General features: G+C 38.0%; 2 protein-coding genes across 2 annotated transcripts in view; both read right to left on the bottom strand.

Annotated features, from left to right (window-relative positions):
- The window catches only part of LOC114246566 (fatty acyl-CoA reductase 1), a 272,794-nt gene that overhangs the window by 159,895 nt on the left and 90,751 nt on the right, over positions 1 to 22,148 (bottom strand). The window lies entirely within an intron of this gene.
- The window catches only part of LOC114251822 (scavenger receptor class B member 1), an 81,609-nt gene that overhangs the window by 11,483 nt on the left and 47,978 nt on the right, over positions 1 to 22,148 (bottom strand). The window contains exons 2-4 of the mRNA XM_028186218.2: positions 8,828 to 8,919; positions 7,090 to 7,253; positions 6,294 to 6,438 (exon numbers count right to left, since the gene is read on the bottom strand). Coding sequence (XP_028042019.2) covers positions 6,294 to 6,438; positions 7,090 to 7,253; positions 8,828 to 8,919 — 401 coding nt within the window. The remainder of the gene's footprint in view (positions 1 to 6,293; positions 6,439 to 7,089; positions 7,254 to 8,827; positions 8,920 to 22,148) is intronic.

The raw sequence follows: 22,148 nt of genomic DNA on the forward strand, positions 1-22,148 counted from the left end.
ACTGTACTCATTACGCGGACCAATCGGATACGAGCAATGTCACGCGATAAGCGCCTACACGTTGATTGGTCAGAATGACGGATCTAAAAAGTGTCGCGACAACTTTTCGTAAGAATTTTTTCCGTCTAGCCCCCTTTCACAATGCGCGATAAGGAACTTCGTTCCAACACAAAAAACAAACGAATCAATTTTCGTGAGTAAATAAACAATAAAGTAGTTAACTCTTGTTTTCATGTCATTTTCATATATTTTTTTTGGCGTACTGTTAACATTGAAATTTAGCCTATTTTTCCGCTGTTTGTAAAATTGCTGTAACATGTCATAGTGTGTTTTAAGAGATTGCTGTACATGCCTGTAACTGGCTTACATACCAGTACTTAATTTTATACATGTTAATTTTAAGCTTGAATGTTTTGTGTGTATTGCTGTTGCTGTGTCTAAATAAACTAGAGGTCCCGCAGTAGTCGAATTTCGACTATAATTAATTGGAATTGTAAGTTTGCGCACTATTATGATTGTATTTTATACAAATTTCGCCAAGACTACACTATAAAAAATATTAACAAAGACAAACAATATTTAATCTATTCTCAATTTGACAACACACGTCAAGAACAAAAGTTTGACAATAAATAGTATGCATGCGTGTGTGCATCAAATACATGGTATGTAGTGTGTGCAATGTTTTCTTTACTGATTTAATGTAGGTATCTTTTATGCATTATTTAAAAAAAAATATTAGCATTGTGCACTTCTTCTCTATATTCTCTATAAGTGTGGAAAATTTCATGCTCCTCCGTCCGCGCTATTTTCGTAAAAAGGGATACAAAGTTTTTGCTTCACGTATTAATATATAGATAAACGCAATTCCTCGCGTTATGCGTATAGTCGAGTATATCGTATTGATAATTGACGAAGTTACGAAAATTTTACGGTACTACGAAATCGTAAACCAGCCTTTCCCAAAGTGGGCGATAACGCCCCCTTGTGGGCGCTGCAAGCCTAAAGGGGGGCGGTGAGAGACCCTGAAAAAAAAATGGGGGCGTTGTGTAGAGGCTTGGGAGGCGATTTGTAATTTCATCTAGGAGGACTCTTAGACACCAACTGAGTTCTGGTTATAATGGTTTTTAAGTAGGTGAAAAAATGGGGACGCTAAAAAATAATTTATTCTCAAAGTGGGTAGTAGACCAAATAAGTTTGGGAACCCCTGTCGTAAACAAACAAACATGATTTAAGATAATTCATTCAGAATTACACTGACGCTAAATGATTTCCCAATAACGCCGCACAGTAAATGTATTTCTACTATTGCGATAACCTTTTGATTCGATGAATTGTGTAATTGTTATTAGAAAACGTACTTGCATTTTGAAATAGCAAAAGGGCTTTTAACATAGCATTGAATTTGTCAATAGTCAAATTGATTTTTTCATTGGCGCGTAAAGAGAACTACGTATAGTCTATGCTACAAACGTCTGAATGTGTTATCTGTGTAATGACAAAACACAAAAGAATTACCATACGACTTAATAGTACATTGTGCACCAAGGGAGAAAAGTAGGGCATTTCCTCCCGAGTGTAAAATTGCCAAACATGCGGGATGAGATGTCCTACTTTTTTCCCGCGGTGCATATACTATTTTTTCTCCTACCAGGCCGAAAGTTCGTGGAGTACCGAGCCGGGGTCCAGGGGCGAAGCCCTGGCCGGGGGTAGGGGGGCGGAGCCCCCCATACTCATAAAAACAATTTAGCTGTTTTTTTATTTTTAAATAAACCACTATTAATTGAATAAGAACTGTCAGATGAACTCATCTTTGTTTAATACTTCATTATGAAATTTTACTGCCTTTCGTTTATTTCACTTTTACACTACACACAATATTGCAAATTACCCGAGTACAACAATGGCGAAGAATTTTTGGGTGCGGGAGAGCAGACGTAGACACTAACGCGCATGCGCACTTGTCAGTACCCAGGGAGGAAAAGTTACACTTTCTTCCCTGTACAGCGGGAGGAAAACCGAACTTTTGGCGTAGGTAGGAGAAAAAATATGTTACTATGTCAGTGTCTTAGCTTAGTATTGTTTTCTTCATTATTTATTAACGAAACAAAAATTAACATTCACTACGAAATTCAGCGGAAGTTTAAAAAAAAATTAGATTTCAGACTTGGCAGCCGTTGATTACGCTACACATGTTGAGACAGACGTGAAATACGAATAAAACTTTATATAGTAGATAAGAATATAGGTTAAAAGGTCTTCATCAAGCTTAATTAAATCTGCATTTTCGATTCAGGATTTGATTCAAACGAATAATGCGTATCTGATTGCAATTTCAAAATGATATTTCCAAAGGCCGTGTACGTATTTTGAATAGAATGATTGATAATTATTTGTGGCCAGCTTAACACATTACTATTTGTGATGTAATAATATATGTCCTGTGTGGAAACGACGGAATAAGCTCATCGGGTTCGGTAAATATTTTAAAATTAATATTACTCTTTTTTTTTAATTCACAAATTCACATTTAAAAGGGATCTTTGGTAAGCATTGACTCGGTATTATGTCTCACCGTACAAATGTTCGTTGGGAGTTTTCTTGTGATTTTTTTTGCTACCTATGCTGATAGACTTGAGAGGCTATATTTTCAGCATAACTTTAACTAGTAGGTGAGCTCACGAGGCTCAAACCTGACAACGTTGCTAACACGAACCCTAGCAAGAGCCGTGCTTCACAGAATCTACCACTGGATCGGAAACGCGACCCACTGAGAAGATCTGGCGGAAACTCAGTAGGCTGTGTCTGTGGGTTAATTTCTTTTGAGATATTCTTAGCCCTTGGTAGGGTGTCTTATGAGCCCGCATGTGTAGGTAATACCACGAAGCAGTAATGCGTTTCAGCTCTAGCAGCTATTTATTAATACCAGATCAGCCGTGAACTGGTCAATCATCTAATTCTTAACGTTAAATCAATATAAACATGATTGAATCAATATAATTAAATAGATATGATTGAATAAATAGAATACGTCACATGAATCAAACCTTGGGCTTTTGTGATAAAATACGGTTCACAGCTAAACGATCTCTCCAAATCCGTAAACAATAGCGAAATAAATTTAAATATTAATTAAAACAGAAACAGTAGGTAGGTACCTAAGTCAGCGAATGCAAAAAAAAAAAATATGTCAAAATTGACGCATGACATTTAGCGAAACTGACACAATATATCAAAAGATTATAATATTTAAAGAACATTTTATCTACATTTAAAACGATATGTCATCGAATAGCAGATAGTTTGACATTTCAAAAAGGCGCCATTAAATCATCTCTCGCCAGCGTCCAGGCCAAAGAAGTTTGTGGCACAAAAAAATCTTATAAATATTCAGATTCCAATTTGCAAATTAAGTTAACTGCGATTTCGCATTGAATAACAAATTATTACTATTTAATTACTAAAATAATTTGAGAATTAAAACAGTAAAAAACTTAGTATGTTTTCGTCTATGTTCGCACGTGTTAGGAACAATTAAAATTATTTTTTCGGGTTAATTTCGCGTTCCTTATTGTCAGTAGGTATGCTGTGGTCGTCCGTGACAACTAGAGTTGGCAGTGTGTTCTCTGTATTCATTAAAACTTAAGTCGAATGATACGTATGCTAAAATCAACGATTTACAACAACAGAGATGTGACGACTTTTTTTTTTTGATTGCTTATATGGGCGGACGAGCTCACACTACCTGGTGTTAAGTGGTTACTGGAGCCCATAGACATCTTCAACGTAAAAGCACCACCCACCTTGAGATATGAGTTCTAAGGTCTCAGTATTGTTACAACGGCTGCCCCGCCCTTCAAACCGAAACGCATTACTGCTTCACGACGGAAATAGGCGGGGTGGTAGTAAGATTTAAACTAGTTTTCGTTTTTAATTAATCGACGGGTGGTTTGTTCATCTGTATTCGTCAGTGACGACGCCGAGTTAACAAGATTAGTCTAGAATGTTCGAATCTCGACACAAAGGAACATTGTTTTACGTTAATTCGCGTCATCAACAACCGTGACCCTTTGACGGGTTCACACTACGAGACACTACTTCCGATTTCATTACAGCATAACGTCAAAATGTCATATTACAATCTGTGTACAATGTGAAAATTTTCTGAATTTGACCACAGACTTCATACGATAACAAAAGTTTGAAAGAATATGTTATATACATCATGTATATAGTTTTCTTCCGTATGCGTTTTTTTCCTTCTCTTGATTTAGTATCCTGCTCTAATGGTTTATGGCTCTGTTTTTTAAATTTCCGTGAAATGAGTCGTTAAATGAGGATGCAAATTTGTTTAAGTTTCGGGTATACGAAAAAGGGAAGATCTTCCGCCGTGCGGGCAGTAGATAGGAAAGAAACCTCTCCGCACTGCGCAATATATAAACTATTGAAACTTAAAATTCAAATGCACACGATAATTATCTCAATTACATGCTTTTTTACGAGTGTCTTTTTTGCCAATTTTTCATTAACCTGTGCAAGGTTTTGAGATCGTTGTAATTGAACATTATTTCTCGACGAGCCTCAGACTTTGTACTCACGATTAGCGTAGGTCAAACTAGGCTATATTTAGATTACGCGATTTGTTCCAAGCACTAAGCGGACTTTCAGAATCGAATTGAACGGGGTGGCCATCACGGAACACAAACTATTTTGACATACGTCTAAATAACGTTTTTTTTTTTCAACAAAAGAAAATCGCCGGATCCCCATCCGTGCGGTGGGGTGTGTGGGAGTTGAATCTCCTGCCGCTCACAGCCGGCGCCCTACCCCGGAACGGGCGGGAACTCAGTTGGAGCTATTGAGACGGCGGGACAGGCAGAGGCGGCAGAGCATATTACATCCACCCCGCCGTCACCCGGACGCCGGACCGGCGGTCGTCTAAATTACGCTAGCGTTGCATATCGAGGGGTGAAAGGTTATTTGTTATAATAAATACGTTAAGATTTCTACAACAGAGAGAAGTTGTGATAGCGAGAAAAAGAAAGTAGTCACGGTCATCGTTCTCGTCGAACCCGTCACTTGGGACGAAGGGCTCGGCGAGTAAATTAACCCACGGACACAGCCCACTGAGTTTCTCGCCGTATCTTCTCAGCGGGTCCCGTTTCCGATCCGGTGGTAGATTCTGCGAAGCACGACTCTTGCTAGGGTTCGTGTTAGCAACATCGTCAGGTTTGAGCCCCGTGAGCTCACTTACTAGTTACGCTGATATGGTCTTTCGAGACCATCAGCTTAGGTAGGAAAAAAAAATTGTGTAGTCAAATGAAGATTTATGAATTAGAGACTATGCATTATGTACCTACTTAAGATTAGAAAGTATTAGAAAGTTGAAAAAAAAAGTGTTCTGTTCCAAATTAGTGTTCCGATCCCACATGTATATATATCGAGATGTGAAAGATTATTTTATTTAAGCGGATTTTTGCAACTTTACAGGAGAGCCATTGAAAGTTTAAAGTTTGGAAAAAAATTCATTATAAAAAACTTATTCAGCTATTCAACAGTATCCTGAGCATGATCGCAAGCAGGCTGGACTGTGTATACATGGGTCGCTGTGGTGCCATCTCCCATGGGATGTTACGACAGTAATTCATTGTGATGTAAATATAACTACTAACATAGGTCTAAGTCTTATTAACAATTTATATGAGTCATGGTTACTTGCAATAAAAACATTATTATTATTATTATTATTATTCGAATGGGGTAAACTTATTTGAAGCTCAATTAAAACATGAAACTGTTGATGTTAATACCAAATAAAACGAAACTTTAATTATAAGGATAAATGCCGCGTCATAAGCGAAATGTCACTTAAGCCGAATAACCTTTCACCCCTCGTTATAACACAGTGTGATTAGTGCGAGTTTTTTTACGTTCTCGATAGCGTAAAAGTTAACTCACATTTGTATGGAGTTGGAACGTTTGTCTATGTTTGGCGCTGTTCCAACTGCATACAAATTTGAGTTAACTTTTACGCTATCGAGAACGTAAAAAAACTCGCACTAATCACACTGTATTATTACGTTTGTCTATGTTTGGCGCTGTTCCAACTGCATACAAATTTGAGTTAACTTTTACGCTATCGAGAACGTTAAAACACGCGCAATGAACACACATATTGTAGCAATTGATTGATTGTGTTTGCCTAAGAGTCCAAGTATATATTTTTTATTAGGGCATGTCCAAACATCAGCAATAGAATTATTGTTTCAAATCAACACGTTACAATTGCTTACCAGTAGAGCTATGTGCGGCATATATACGATGTCGTCCTCTCTGTGGCCCTCGGACATCTCTTCCACCCAAGTCAGAGGATGCAGGGGAATCGCTGACAACGTACCGTTCGAGTTGAAGCTTTGAACTTTGTGCTCCAAAGCCTCTCTATTTTGAATTATATAATTAATTAGTATTTAGGATCGAGATAGAATAATATTATAATGCTATTTTTTTTTTAATTGCCGTTATAGGTAGACGAGCATACGGTCCACCTGATGGTAAGTAGTTATCGTCGCTCATGGACGTCAGCAATGCCAGGGGCAGAGCCAAGCCACTCTCTACCATTAAGTACTCTACGCAAGCCTCGTTTGAAGAAGGACATGTCATAGCGCTCGGGAAACACCGTGGAGGGGAGCTCATTCCATAGCCGGATGGTACGTGGCAGAAAAGAACTTCAGAACTGAATTGTCGATGGACGCAACGGTTTCAGATAATACGGATGAACTCTGCTGCGATGACGGGAGGTGTGATGATAAAAAGGAAATGAGTGGATCATATGTATATTTGGGAAAAAAATCCTTGTTCATAAATAGTACATAGTTTTTACAAGTGGCAGGGCATCTTATGAGCCCGCACGGATAGGTACCACCAACCTGCCTATTTCTGCCACGAATCAGTAATGCGTTTCGGTTTGAAGGGTGCACGTTGCACTGGGTGGTAGCATTTACTTTGATGATGTCTATGGACTCCTATGATCACTTAACATCAGTTAGGCCATAAGCTCGTCCACATATCTAAGCAATAAAAAAAGCTTACCTGTACACGTAAGGCCCGACTTCCTGGAGCTTAATTTTCTCGTCCTTCCCAGCCAGGTACTCTTCAGAATTAGTCACGTTGAACAGAAAGACCCTCGTATAAAGCTGGACTTCAGGTTTCCTCCACATCTCGAAGATTTCGCCCCCATCCTGCAGAAGGACTTTCTGTGGACAGAAACATAGTGTAAGGATATGTTTATCTCAATATTACACCATTAGCTTTACTCAACCTAAGCAACCTAAGCATCAGCCCGCTGAGTTTCCCGACGGATCTTCCCAGCGGGTCGCGATTCCGATCCGGTAGTAGATTCATTCGCGAAGCAGCTGCCCTTGAGTTGTTAGGTCTCCTTTGAAGGCACTTCGGCAGCTGTTAGCATATCCCACCCCTTCTGGCTGAGCCTTTGCTCGCCCACCTGTCCTGGTGAAACTGGAGAGGCCTCCAGGCTACCAGTAATCCCTCTTTCATAAAAAAAACCATTGGCTTTTGTAACTAGTTTTGATATGTCGAATAGCCTATGTATGACCTGAGATGTCGACTCTTATTTCTGACCAGAGAATGTATAAAAGCGTATTGTTTAAGAATGTTCCAGATGGAAAGTTTAATTCTCGTTCACTCAATAACGAGTGGTTAAATGAGGACACATAGATATCATAACAAACGCAATCCTTCTTTGAGATATGAGATCCAAAATCTCAATTTTATTGTAGATCAATGGTGCATGCGACCAAAATAGGCAGAATAGTAGTCGCAAATGACCACATAATACCATTAGTTACATTTTTTTTCTTACCTATGCTGATAGCCTTGAGAGGGTACTTCAGCTTTACCCTTCTCACGGGTCTCAAACCGGAAGTGTTGCTAACACTGTCCCTAGCAAGAGTAGTGCTTCGCAGAACATACCACTGGATCCGAAACGCGACCCACTAAGAAGATCCGGCGAGAAACTCAGTGGGCTATCAGTAATTACGCAAATTTATAAAATTTAGTTGTGGTCATACATCCCGTCTATTTATGCCGGGAAATCTTCGAAGCTTGGGTCATACGTGTTCACGTCTATGAGTCATGCTAACTATGTACCAATTGAGAGCTCATCGGAGCTTTTCTCGTACAAAGCATACCCCTCTTTTTTGCCCGGCAGCCGAAGCTTTTTACCGGTGGTAGGACGTGTTGTGAGTCCGCAGGGTAGGTACCACCGCCCTGCTTATTTCTGCCGTGAAGCAGTAACGCGTTTCGGTTTCAAGGGCAGGGTAGCCATTGTAACTATACTGAGACCTTAGAACTCATATCTCAAGGTGGGTGGCGGCATTTACGTTGTAGATGTCTCTGGTCTTCGGTAACCACTTAACACCAGGTGGGTTGTGAGCTTGTCAACTCATCTTTGCAATAAATAAAAAGCTCCTACGAGGTTCCCGCGTCAAAGGATCATACTGATGGCCGAAAATATCCTAAATAAAAAACAGAATTATATCGACGGGAAAGGCTTATTAGGTTTAAACGACATTTTTGCAACTTTACGGGAGAGCCATTTAAAGTTTATCGTAAAAAATATCGTAACAAAAAAAATCTTCTTCAGTTATTCAAACGTGGTAAGCTTAATTGAAGTTCAATTAAAAAACATCGAATTGTCGATGGTAATAGCAAATGAAACGGACCTTTAATTACAAAGATAAATGTCGCGTGTTAACCGAAATTTCACTTAAATATAGTCTTTCGCCCGTCGACTTAAGATCCAAATTACCTGATTAAACAGAAAGTTGTATGGCTTCACGAACAGTATAAAGCATCCTATTGAGAGCGCTATAAATCCCAGCATAAGAAGGATGAACAGACCTGAAACAAACACAAATACACACATTAATGTCAAATGTAAATATATATCTTACTGGTGGTAGGACCTCTTGTAAGTCCGCACGGGTAGGTATAATTACCCTGCTTATTTTTGCCGTGAAGCACTAATGCGTTTCGGTTTGAAGGTAGGGGCAGCCGTTGTAACTGTACTTGAGATCTTAGAACTTATAGTCGGATTTTTTATTAGACGAAGTAAACTGACGTTTACTGTGTTGTCAGTTTTTGATGAAATAAAAATAGTGTTGTGACAAAGTGAACGATTGAAAAAACTCCTGAATTAATGAAATTGCCTCGATTGTCTAGTGAATAGTTAGTGTGCCGAACTGCCGATATCGGGCACGGGGTTCGAATTTTAGCCGTGCTTTGTACATACCAACGAGTTTTCGACGAAACATTGTGTTCCTATGGTATCTACCTGTACTGAATACCGAGTGTTTTAAACATTAAGAAAAACATTGCGAGGAAGCTTGTAAGACTGTCCTATTTCCAATGCATCATATAGTTGAAACTATAGATGTATAAAATATAACAATTATAGGTACATAGGTAATGAAAATAAAAAAAACTGATTGTAGTTACATACTACTAGTAACATATTATTATATTGGATCACTTTAATACAATTTTATTGTAAAATATAAATAATATTCTTTTATAGTTTGAAATTAATGAGTAACTCTTCACACTCATTGTTCATTAATGTGATTGAACGAGAACTGAACGCATCACTATTACTTTAAATATAGCAACATTATTTCACAAAGTGACATTAGCTACTGTCAGCTGGCTTCGTCTAATTAAAAATCCGACTATATATCTCAAGTTTGGTGGCGCATTTAAGTTGTAAATATCTATGGCTTCAGTGACCACTCAACACCAGGTGGGCTGTGAGCTCGTCCACCCATGTAATCAATAAAAAAAAACTTCACGAGATCTAAGCGTCGATTTTTTTTTGTAATCGCTCACGACTCTACTAATCTTAAGCTATCAATCATAACAATAATGAAAAACTTAATTAAATATAATGATCAATCATGATCGCGGATTTCTCGCGTACTAAGACTAATTCAAGTTATTAACACGTTGACTGTTACGTAGGTCACCAGTGCCCTACGCGGCGCACTGAAGGAGTTATCTCGATTCCTGTTACTAAGCGCCTGGACGCCTAAAGGACATGGGCTATTTTCGGTCCTGGTACTCGTGCTCTCAAGGACATTAATGAATTATCTATAGAAAAAAACATTTCATTTTTATATACTTATTATAAAGTTTAAGGGTATTTTAATAGTGGGATAATTAAAATCATAAATAAAAAGAAATTAGCATGATTGAGCTACATTGATAATATTGAAGGAGTTGCCATAGGTAAAATATTTATAAGCAATTCACATTAAATCTTCTTAAAAAAACATTAAGTATATTGCAAAAAACTAGCAAAATATATTAACATAATTAATTAATGGATTTTAAAATTAATATAAAATATCATATCTTGATCTTAAGCAAAAAAAACTACGCTTGTTTAATGTTTAGTGACGTTTTACATTTGATCAGTCGTTTTCGCACTCGTGTCCATTGTGGATATTAGTGTTTCGTTGCGATATACCTGTTTATTATATTTTGTTGTAATATAAAGTATAGTAATATAAATAATATTTAAGCTGATGATGATGTTAAAGTGTCAGTGCGTTTGTAGGCAGACGAGCATACGGCCCACCTGATGGTGAGTGGTTACCGTCGCCCATGGACTTCAGCAATGCCAAGGGCAGAGCCAAGCCGCTGCCTACCGCTTAATACTCTCCACAAGCCTCGTTTGAAGAAGGACATGTCATAGCGCTCGGGAAACACCGTGGAGGGGAGCTCATTCCATAGCCGGATGGATGGATGGACGGATTCTTATCTTATTTTTTAAATATCTCTGTATCTCCATAAACAATATTAATTTTAATTTGTTTATAATAAATAGGATATATAGTCTGTTAATTAAACTTAATTTCATTACTGTCCTTGAACTTCGTTTAGTGGGCCGTGCAATATATGGATGAGAGTGGCCCATGTCCTTTGCTTTTTTATGTTAACTAGTGCTCGCCCTGCGGTCGAAATTCGATCTTACTTATCAATTTAAATTATAAGTTTGAAAATTATTATGGTTCTATCGTCAGAGACTTTATTAATTCTATGATCACAGATTTCGCCAAGGCTAAACTATAGACAAATAACATTAAAGATAAATAATATTAATCTATTTTCAATTTGACCACAGACTTACACAATAAACAAAAGAGTATTTAAGCGTATGTGTGTCAAATACATGGTAGTGTGCGTAATGTTTTTTTTAATTGATTTTATGTACTTTTTATGCATAATTTAAAAACAATAGTATTCTGCACTCCTTCACTAGAAATGTTATACTCCTCCGTCCGCGTAATTTTCGTAAAAAGGGCTAAAAATTTTTTGCTTCACGTATTAATATATTATTATAAAACTAGCTGTACCCGCCCGCTTCGCTGGGCATTTAAAATTAACATTATTATTTCTCACCCCCACAAAGATTCTCATAATGAACGCCCCTGCAACTGCTGTAGGGAGTCCAACACTCATATAAATATTAGCCTATGCATTAAGTACATGTATTTTCTACACGGATACCAAGTTTCAAGTCAATCGGATGCGTGGTTCAGTAGTTATAACGGAACATCCGTAAAAACCACTGTAGATTTATATGTATATTAGTAGTAGATGTACCTATGTTTTAATATTTTAGGTCTCATAAAAATAGATTCTTTCTAAGTATCTTTGGATTCGTCTTTCCCAGAGTCTGCTAGATATTCTGGCGTTTTAGTAAGAAAATCGAAAAGAAAAATCGACATAATTACTTCAGTGCACCGCGTAGGGCATCGGCGACCCACACGGCAGTCAACGTGTCAATATATTTGCAAATGATTAATCGACTTATCTACCCACCCTGCTACGACAAACATTGAAGGCTAACAACCAAACGATCTTGACTTTAGATCATCAATGATACAGCTATTAATTAATAAATAGTAATAAATATGTTTATTGCGAAAGTATCTGTGTCAGATATTCACGGCGAAACGACTGAATTGATAATGCTTATGGAAATTTGAAATGGAATTCCGATGTGGTGGTCGGATCTCTTCAGTCCACGGTGCCATCCGCAAACGCGAGGAGTACGGGCTGGTGCAGGATAGTCCAGGAGAAAGTTATTAAAGGAAGCCACGACCTTCAGGATTGAGGATCGACGCAAGGAGAACGAGGCCTCACAGAAAGAGCTTTGTATATAGCCATAGAAATGTGGACATTGTCGCTTCTCACGCCGAGCGAAGAAGAGCGGTTTCAATTGCCGCATCAAGCCTCTTTCAGACTACGCTATAATATTATAGCATATAGTATTGTTATACAGCGCCCCTAGCGGCAAACGTAGGCAAACTTCCGACTCCATAAAAGTTTTAGTTAACTTTTACGCTATCGAGAACGTTAAAAACTCGCACTAAGCACAGAGATAGTCGTGCATGGGGTTCTTTAATTCGCATAACGCAGTCTCTCTCTCCGTCTTCCAGCTATTTATCCCAAATGGTAGTGGGGTCAGCTTTCCTTACTTTATCCTTCAACTTCGCTCTGTCTTCGACATCATCAGCAACATTGCATCCCCTTTTGTCCTTCAGCACTACGTCCTTCCACCTTGTCTTGGGTCTACCTCTAGGTCTCCGACCGGGGAGGTTGAGCAGTAGTGCCAAATTTCCGACGCAGTCAGATGGCTTTTTACGTGACCACACCATCTCAGTTTAGTCTCCTGCATCTTACAAAATATTAACAAAGACAAACAATATTTAATCTCAATTTGACAACAGACGTCAAGAACAAAAGTTTGACAATAATTAATATGCATGCGTGTTGCGTCAAATACATGGTATGTAGTGTGTGTAATATTTTATTTATTGATTTAATGTATCTTTTATGCATTATTTAAAAAAAATATTAGCATTGTGCACTTCTTCTCTATATTCTCTATAAGTGTGGAAAATTTCATACTCCTCCGTCCGCGCAATTTTCGTAAAAAGGGATACAAAGTTTTTGCTTCACGTATTAATATATAGATATGTAATCAAATCTATATGTTAGTTCAGAGAAGGTTACTGTCTCGATAGAGATCACGGTCACGCGGTTACGTGATCATTACGCGAAGAATCGAGGCCCGTGTATTAAAATCGCGTATGCAATCATTTTAGATGAAGGTTGAATAAATAAATAAACAATATCTCGTTCGATTTTTGACATGCTTTTTTTTTGTATTTAATCAGCTCGGTGTGTGGGTTTGTGGATTTAGTCAGGCTGACGCGGTGGTAGAGTAATTAGCGGTACTGTTGTACCCATGAGCTTACCTACCGGTCCCTGGGTAATTGGAATTAAATAGTTTATGTATTAAATTCGATTCTCCATTTGACAATAAAATAGAACAAAAATTATTTTATTTTGAGAAATCATAGTCTCATAGTGTGTTAGTATTACAAATAGCTTGAGAAATATGTTAGTATTTAAGTTTTTTTTTTATTGCTTAGATGGATGGACGAGCTCACAGCCAACCTGGTGTTAAGTGGTTACTGGAGCCCATAGACATCTACAACGTAAATGCGCCACCTACCTTGAGATATAAGTTCTAAGGTCTCACGTATAGTTACAACGGCTGCCGCACCCTTCAAACCGAAACATATTACTGCTTCACGGCAGAAATAGGCAGGGTGGTGGTACCTACTCGCGCGGACTCACAAAAGGTCCTACCACTAGTAATTACGCAAATTATAATTTAGCGGGTTTGATTTTTATTACACGATGTTATTCCTTCACCGTGGAAGTCGATCGTGAACATTTGTTGAGTACGTATTTCATTAGAAAAATTAATACTCGCCTGAGATTCGAATACCGGTGCGTCGCTCAACACGAATGCACCGGACGTCTTATCCTTTAGGCCACGACGACTTCAAGTATTAAAGTAAAAGTTAGTATTTAGGTAAATCTAAGTTATCAACTCCGTCCCTGGCACCCTCATCAAGTAACATGTAGAACATGTAATTTGATGAACTTATCCAGAGTCGTTCCATCCAGTCTTTCTTCTTTCAAAAAAATTAACCCCAATACAATGCTTCTTAGACCTTTTTTTTTTTTTTTTAGACCTCGCTATAAGTCCGCAGACTTTGAGACTTAGTAGGAACCGTAGTACATAATATCTCGATGGTAGGAACGTACTTACTGTATTAAAGGAGGATTATTTATCTCCACTTATAAATTGCCCCTACCATAGTTTCAGATTTAGAAAAAGAAAATAATACATCTCACCAGTCGCATATTGAGATCCGAGTTGGGCATTTTTTAAACTATTGCAACGTAAATTCTCCACTTTTGTTTTCTAATACTAACTTCTTCGTAAGATATACTTTCTGCCTGACCTTTTTAGTGACTTATTCATTCGTATTATTTTATTAAACGATGACTTTGAAATTTAGAAAAATGAAACGATTAAAAACAATATATATATATTTTTTTCAAATATCTAATATCTGATGTTCGCTGATTTTATTTTAAAAGAAATTACTAGCAACAGAACAGTCCACGAATCACTCGCAAATAAACTCGACAAGCTTCGAAAAAATTTAAATACCAGCTATAAAGTATATTTATTTAACAATATCAGTGAAAACTTGAGAATAAAAAAAAAACATTTATTATTTTTAATCGCAAATATGTAAGTAACACTATTGGATCTCGCGTGTCGCGTGTAATCTATGGTGCGGATTGAATTAAAAAAAAAGACAAGCTTCCCGCTCGATTCTTCAATAACGACTGTCATGACAAATTTAATAACCAAAAAAATTGAAAATATTGAACGTAAATTTTCAATGACGCGAAGTGTCTGTCAACAAAAAAAAAAAGAAAAATTCAGCCAACGCGAATGTATATACAATAATACTAGCTGTACCCGTCCGCTTCGCTGGGCATTTAAAATTTATATTATTATTTCTCACCCCCCACAAAGATTCTCATCATTAACGCCCCTGCCTGATGTAGGGAATCCAACAATCATATAAATATTAGCCTATCCATTAAGTACATGTATTTTCTACATGGATACCAAGTTTCAAGTCAATCGGATGCATGGTTCAGTAGTTATAACGGAACATCCGTAAAAACTACCGTAGATTTTTAAATTAGTATAGATTATAGTACTTAGTACAAATTTAAGTCACACGTTTATTTTTCAACCTTTTTTAAGGCGAAACTAAGGTTTTTTTAATTATTTTTATTGCTTAGATGACTGGACGAGCTCACAGCCCACCTGATGTTAAGTGGTTACCGGAGCCCATAGACATCTACAACGTAAATGCGCCAGCAAACTTGAGATATAAGTTCTAAGGTCTCAATATAGTTACAACGGCTGCCCCGCGCTTCAAACCGAAACGCATTACCGCTTCACAGCTGAAATTGGCAGGGAGGTGGTACCTACCCGTGCGGACTCACAAGAGTCCTACTACCAGTAAAGTTGTAAAGTTAAGTGCTGCGATTAGGGATAACACAACAAGTCGTAAAATTTTAAGTTAGTTTGAATAATTATTTTATTAGTGGTGTATTTGAGCGACCTTGACCCGGTGTAGTGACGCGACCGTGCCGCGGTTAAAACTCTGGTATATACCAAAATTTTTTTCTTCATAATAATACATATCGAAACGATTCGATGATGGAGGAAGAGTATTGAATTATAAATATTGAAGCCGGCTTATATGGGTATTTTGTTTGTTTCTACCGCGAAGTCCGCTGGTGGTAGGACGTCTTGTGATCACGCTCTGATAGGTATCACCACCCTGCCTATTTCTGCCGTGGAGCAGTAACTCCCGATCCATTAACGGTGCTTTTAGGTACCTCAAACACCGGTCATCGTCCTCGTCGAACCCGTCGCTTGCGACGAAGGGCTCGACGAGTAAATTAACCCACAGATCTAGTGTATCTAGAATAATCTAGAATAACCCCTCGAAATTACTAGAATAGGAACGAAAAAAAAATCTCACCTAACACGGTTTCATACAACGCGGGATTTTGTAGGAACGTGTCTACCGTGATATAGGAGGGCTACCTTACAGTACTCGTCGTGGACGTCTGAAGTGTTGTTCGCGATTTGTATTTTAAAGCTAACTACACTCTAATTCATATTAAAAACAAAACAGACGGTACTTATATAACAATACTATAATATACGCCACATAATAACAGGAAAGGACTTTTTGGCGGAAACGCGAGGAGTGAAGTTGTGTGATTTGTTTTATTTTGTCTATTTAGTGTTTCTTCAGGTTTAAATGTGTGGCTTATTAGCTGTTTAGTATCTGTGAAAGTACACAAGTGTGGGAAAATGAGACAAAGCTGCTGGACGTAGCTTCTCGGGATCCTCCAAAAAGTCCACTGAAAAATTCTCAGTAAATGACCACCATTTTACTGAGATTATATTTCATCCAATATCATCTCATCTTATCTCATCTCATTTCATTTCATGCCATGTTTCATTTCATTTCACTTCAGATTATCATTATTCATATAAAATATAATTATATATAAAAAATTAGGTATGACGCCTTTGCCTTTCGAGTTGGAAAAATAAAACTACTACTACTATAAGAAACGCTATATAAAAACCGGAAAAGTCCTTTTAATTATGTTCACGATTCGCGAAAATTTAAGAGAATACCACAATAGTGTCGTGTCAGTTTTGGCGGGCTAAATGTCGCTGATACAGATTATAACACGCTTGTTGTTTTAAATGACGCCGCCAGTGGCTGTATGATTCTGTCTAATGCGCCACACCTAACGCGTATTAGATTATGATCGTTATTATTACGAACGTTTTAGCGAGAGCCAGTTTTACTAGAATTAAATCCGAAGGGATTGCTCGTTAACGCGATAGACTGGTTCTAAATGCTCTAAAGCTTATTTTAATTGAAAAATCACGCGATTCGTTCGTTGATGCGGAAAATCCTTGGGTATGAAAATTGAATTTTATCCTTGATACGGATCACGTGGTGTTGTCTTTAGACTCCAGTGATCATTTGAGTCGGACCGTCATGTACATTAAAAAAGAAATCATAACCAAATGATTATCGCAAAATGACGAAATGACTAATGACTAAATCGCTATAACATGTTTTTTTTGCCCTTGTAGACAGACGACTAGCATACGGCCCACCCGATGGTGAGTGGTTACCGTCGCCCATGGAATTCAGCAATGCCAGGGGTAGAGCCAAGCCGCTATCAACCGTTTAATACTTTCCACAATCCTTGTCTGAAAAAGGACATGTCCTCCTTCTTCAAACGAGGCTTGTGGAGAGTATTATCTAAGCGGTAGGCAGCGGCTTAGTTCTGCCCTGGTTTTGCTGACGTCCGAGAGCGACGGTAACCACTCACCAACAGGTGGGCTGTATATGCTCGTCTGCTTAAAAAGACAATAACGAAAATAATGGAACTTTCTTCTGTTTTTTCAAGAAAACAAGGGCATAATTAAAACTAATTTTTACAATTGAAATACGCGCATTTTTATTTTTCATTACGTCAGCTTAGACTTTTCGAGAATAAATTACAGTTTCATTGCAGAGTAATTGCGTTGTGTTCATCCGCATTTGATTATTACGGTAAACGATGGTTATTTTTCTAAATAAAAAAGTATACATATTTCTATACGCTATGTGTATGAGAATTTGTATATAGATATATGTTGTGTACTTTTTATATTATTACTAGCCGTACTCGTCCGCTTCGCTGGGCATTTAAAATTAATATTATTATTTATTGTCATTATTATTAGGGAGTCCAACACTGATATAAATATTAGCTTATCCATTAAGTACATGTATTTTCTACATGGATACTACGTTTCAAGTCAATCGGATGCATGGTTCAGTAGTTATAACGGAACATCCGTAAAAACCACTGTAGATTTGTGTATTAGTATAGAGTATAGATTATTTATTTATTTAGTTGCAGCAATAAAGTGATCATCATTACAAAACATTGACAAATTGACAGTAAGTACATGACAGAGTCACCTCAATTATAGATGCAAGTCTCGAATATAATATTAAGTGTATAATCTATGGATGCAAGCGACAGTGCAATAGTTGACAAATAAGATATGACGTAAAGGTCTCTGCCACCATGTCATAAAAAAAAAAAATGCAATAGTTGACAACATCATGAAATTAGAAAAGCAAAAATACAATGAGTAATTTCAAGAAACAGAACACTACTTTGTCATTAAGCAACATAATATTTAATATTTACACTTATTAGAAACTAAAGCTTGAAATGAAACTTTGAAATCATTGATTAAGAAATGATAGTATGTACGTTTATGTATGTCTACTGTGTGTGTTTTTTGTATTTACTGGTGGTAGGACCTCTAGAGTCCGCACGGGTAGGTATCCCCACCCTGCCTATTTCTGCCATGAAGCAGTAATGCGTTTCGCTTTGAATGGTGGGGCAGCCGTTGTAACTATACTGGGATCTTAGAACTTATATGTAAAGGTGGGTGACGCATTTACGTTGTAGATGTCTATGGGCTCGAGTAACCACTTAACACCAGGTGGGCTGTGAGAACATCCACCTATCTATTAAAAAAAATAGATTATTATTAATTTCTTATTTCTCAAAAGGGAATGCATCTACCACAGGACTCTGCACCACCCTTGGTTGACTGATAAAGAATGACTCAGGCTTTAAGGTCTGCCACTGTACTTTTGTGCATAAAGCCAAATAAATAAGTAAATTTACCCAGACGTTTCGTTTCCCACGGAACGTGCTCACGAAAACTGTATTCACAATGTCGGAAACAATTTAATAAAAAAAAAAAAAAAAAATTGCGTAATTAAGCTGTAAAGTGCTTTTAACAAAAAACGCTTTAGACCCCAATATCTGTAATTACAATATTATGTACGATACCAAATTAAGTATCAAGCATTAATTACGGATCCTTCGATCCATTAACGGTGCTTTTAGGTACCACAAGCACCGGTCACCGTCCTCGTCGGACCTGTCCCTTGCGACGAAGGGCTCGACGAGTAAATTAATCCATAGACACAGCCCACTGAGTTTCTCGCCGGATCTTCGCAGTGGGTCACGTTTCCGATCCGGCGGTAGTTTCTGCGAAGCACTGCTATTGCTAGGGCCAGTGCTAACAACACACCCGGTTTGAGCCCTGTGAGCTCACCTACACGCCAAGGAGAAGCTGATATAGCCTCTCAAGTGTATCAGCTTAAGAAAAAAAAAATCAAGCACAGTTTAACATTTGCATGTCGGATATAATAATATCGTGTCGTACTAATTACGTTGTTTCAAAGTCTTCCTATGTTATTTTAATGTCAGCCGTGAACTTGGCGCGCTAAACGTTCACAACCAGTCCGGTCACGCGAGAATGTCATAATTAGTGCATTGCCGATGGTTTCTCACCGTGACTTCCACTACGAAGGACCTTGACGACGAAGGGGTGTGACATCGTGTATTGCATTGACATTGTGAGGTTTATATTGTTTGTGTTTTTCTTCATAAGCTGATGGTTTTGAGAGGTTAGCGTAACCCTAACAAGGAGGTGAGTTCACGGGACTCCAACCTGACGACGTTGCTTACTCTAACCCTAGCAAGAGCAGTGTTTCGCAGCATCTACCATCGGATCGGAAACGCGACCCACTGAAACGATTCGGCGGGAAACTTAGTGGGCTGTGTCTGTGGGTTAATTTACTCGTCGAGCCCTTCGTCTCAAGTGCTGGATTCGACGTGAACGATGACCGGTACTTGAGGTGACTAAAAGCACCGTTAGTGAATCGGGAGGTTCCGAAATTACGTCTTTTGGGCGACGTCGACTGTTTACCATTCGGTCCGCAGGATCAGAGGTTTATAGGTTTTAGTGACTGAGCGGTTGAACAATAAGAGCGTTCAGACTACAGAAGAAAAAAAAGGATACCCGCAAAATTTTGGGAATTCTGATGGTAGATCGCGTAGCCCGCAGTGTATTCTGCCGTTACGTAGCACATTGACGCGAATTAAGACGTAGACAATAGTGATTGTGGAACTTTTAGATTTTATATTTAGTACCTATACTTTTTGTAACTATACTGAGACCTTGGAACTCATATCTCAAGGTGGGTGACACGTTTATGTCGTTGTATGTCGTAATTTACGTTGTGGATGTCTATGGGCTCCAATAACCACTTAACCCCAGGTGGGCTGTGAGGTCGTTCAACCATATAAGCAATAAATAAAAAATCGTGGAGTCTTGAGAAGTTGCGTCTGGCGCTGGAATGAACTTCCCTCCACAGTGTTAACCGAGCGCTTTGACATGTCCTTCTTCAAACGAGGCTTGCGGAGAGCACATGTTTCGCCTACCCCTATGCTGGTAGCCTAAGGGGCTATTCTACTCGCGGACCTGTAGGTGAGCTCACGGGCGAGAATTTGCTAACACTGGCTTTAATAATAGCAGTGCTTAGCTGATTCTATTGGATCGGAATCGCGACCCACCGAGATTATCTGGCGAGGAACTCAGTGGGTTGTGTCTCTGTTCTTTCTCAACTCTTCGTCGAGAGTGGATCCGGGTATTCTGACAAGACGTGCTTTGTGTGACGGCGGTTTTGCGTGGTCCCGTCGCCTGGGTCGCATATGGACAGAACTCAGATGTAGGCAGTGGCTTGCTGTGCCCTTGGAACCGCTGATGTCATTCTCTCGATCAAAGAGCCTTATGTTCGACCACATAATTACCCCTTAATTAAACTTTAATGTGAACGTATAAAACTTAATTACGATTCATAAATTCATTGTAACGTGCCTTCTAGTAAAACAAATACAAGATGCATGACGTCAACAACCACAAGTCCAGTATCGAATTAATTTTAACTTAATTTAATGTACGAAGTCTGTCAGAATTTTCCATCAATCAAGGTTTTTTTTTTTTAATTTTAGATAAAAATAGCTTTTAACATGTTTACGCGGCATTTAACGGAGTAAACAACATGTAAACACAATCTATTTATATAGATATTTTATTTATTTAGATCTATTTATATAGAGAATTATATATTTCGATGTTTGTATTATATTTTTTGTTTGTTTGTCTAGATCGTAAACGGGTCGTTTTCAAATTTGGGGCCAAAAGTTGATTTAATTCTCTTAAATGTTACCGTAATTATGAGTACAGTGTTGTCATGACAACTTAACAGGCGCGTGGTCCTATAACTATATATTCGTAAAAACTGTTAAATTAGGAGTTATGCATTAAAAACTACCCCAAATCATTGGTATCGCTGGTTCGAAATTCATATTCTAACTTGTTTTCTATTTTTCCAGTAACGCCTGTTGAAATTCGGCATATTTATTTAATCAGTGCAATAATAAAGGAAAACTAACTCGATATTAGAACATTATTAAAAACAAACGAAGTACGATTCCTAAGCTTTTAAAAAAAGTTCCTATTTAAATTGTCAACCGTGTTGGCGTTATCAAATGCATAAAATGAAAAATATAGTTAAATGAATATTATATAATATTATCAATAAATGAGTGATTGACTTGATTGTGATGAAGCATTTTTTATTGTGAAAATGCCTAAATATAGTACAAAAAAAATAATGAAAAATTAGAGAAAGTTTAAATTCATGAAATCGTTACTTTTTTGGCTGCAAAATTTAAAAAGGCCCAAATATTGATAGTCGTTTTGAACAAAATTCACATTATTGAACCGCTCAAATGCATTTAGAATATTTTATGGGTTAAGAGCCGATTGCTTATTTATTGAAACTAGTGGTCTCCCGGTAATCGAAATTCGACTATCTCTCTCTCTCTCTCTCTCTCTTCGATCGGTCCCTCATTGCTGAGGATCGTGACTCCGTCCGATTCGTCAACCAACAGTCTCCATCAATCCCGCTCTGCAGCCCGGTGGAGTACGCCGCTGACAGGTATCCCCAGTTCCTCCGCTATTTGGTCTGACCATCGTTTGGGACCTCTACCCCTAGGCCTTTTTCCCTCTATTTTACCGGTCACCACAAGGCGTTCCAAATTGCTGGTATCCCTACGTTCGACTATAATTAATTGAAATTATAAGCTTGTACACTATTATGCTTCTGTAATCACAGATTTCGCTATTATTTTCCTACCTATGCTGATAGCTT

Source organism: Bombyx mandarina, chromosome 23, assembly GCF_030267445.1.
Source record: "Bombyx mandarina strain Sakado chromosome 23, ASM3026744v2".
In the NCBI taxonomy this organism is placed as follows: domain Eukaryota; kingdom Metazoa; phylum Arthropoda; class Insecta; order Lepidoptera; family Bombycidae; genus Bombyx; species Bombyx mandarina.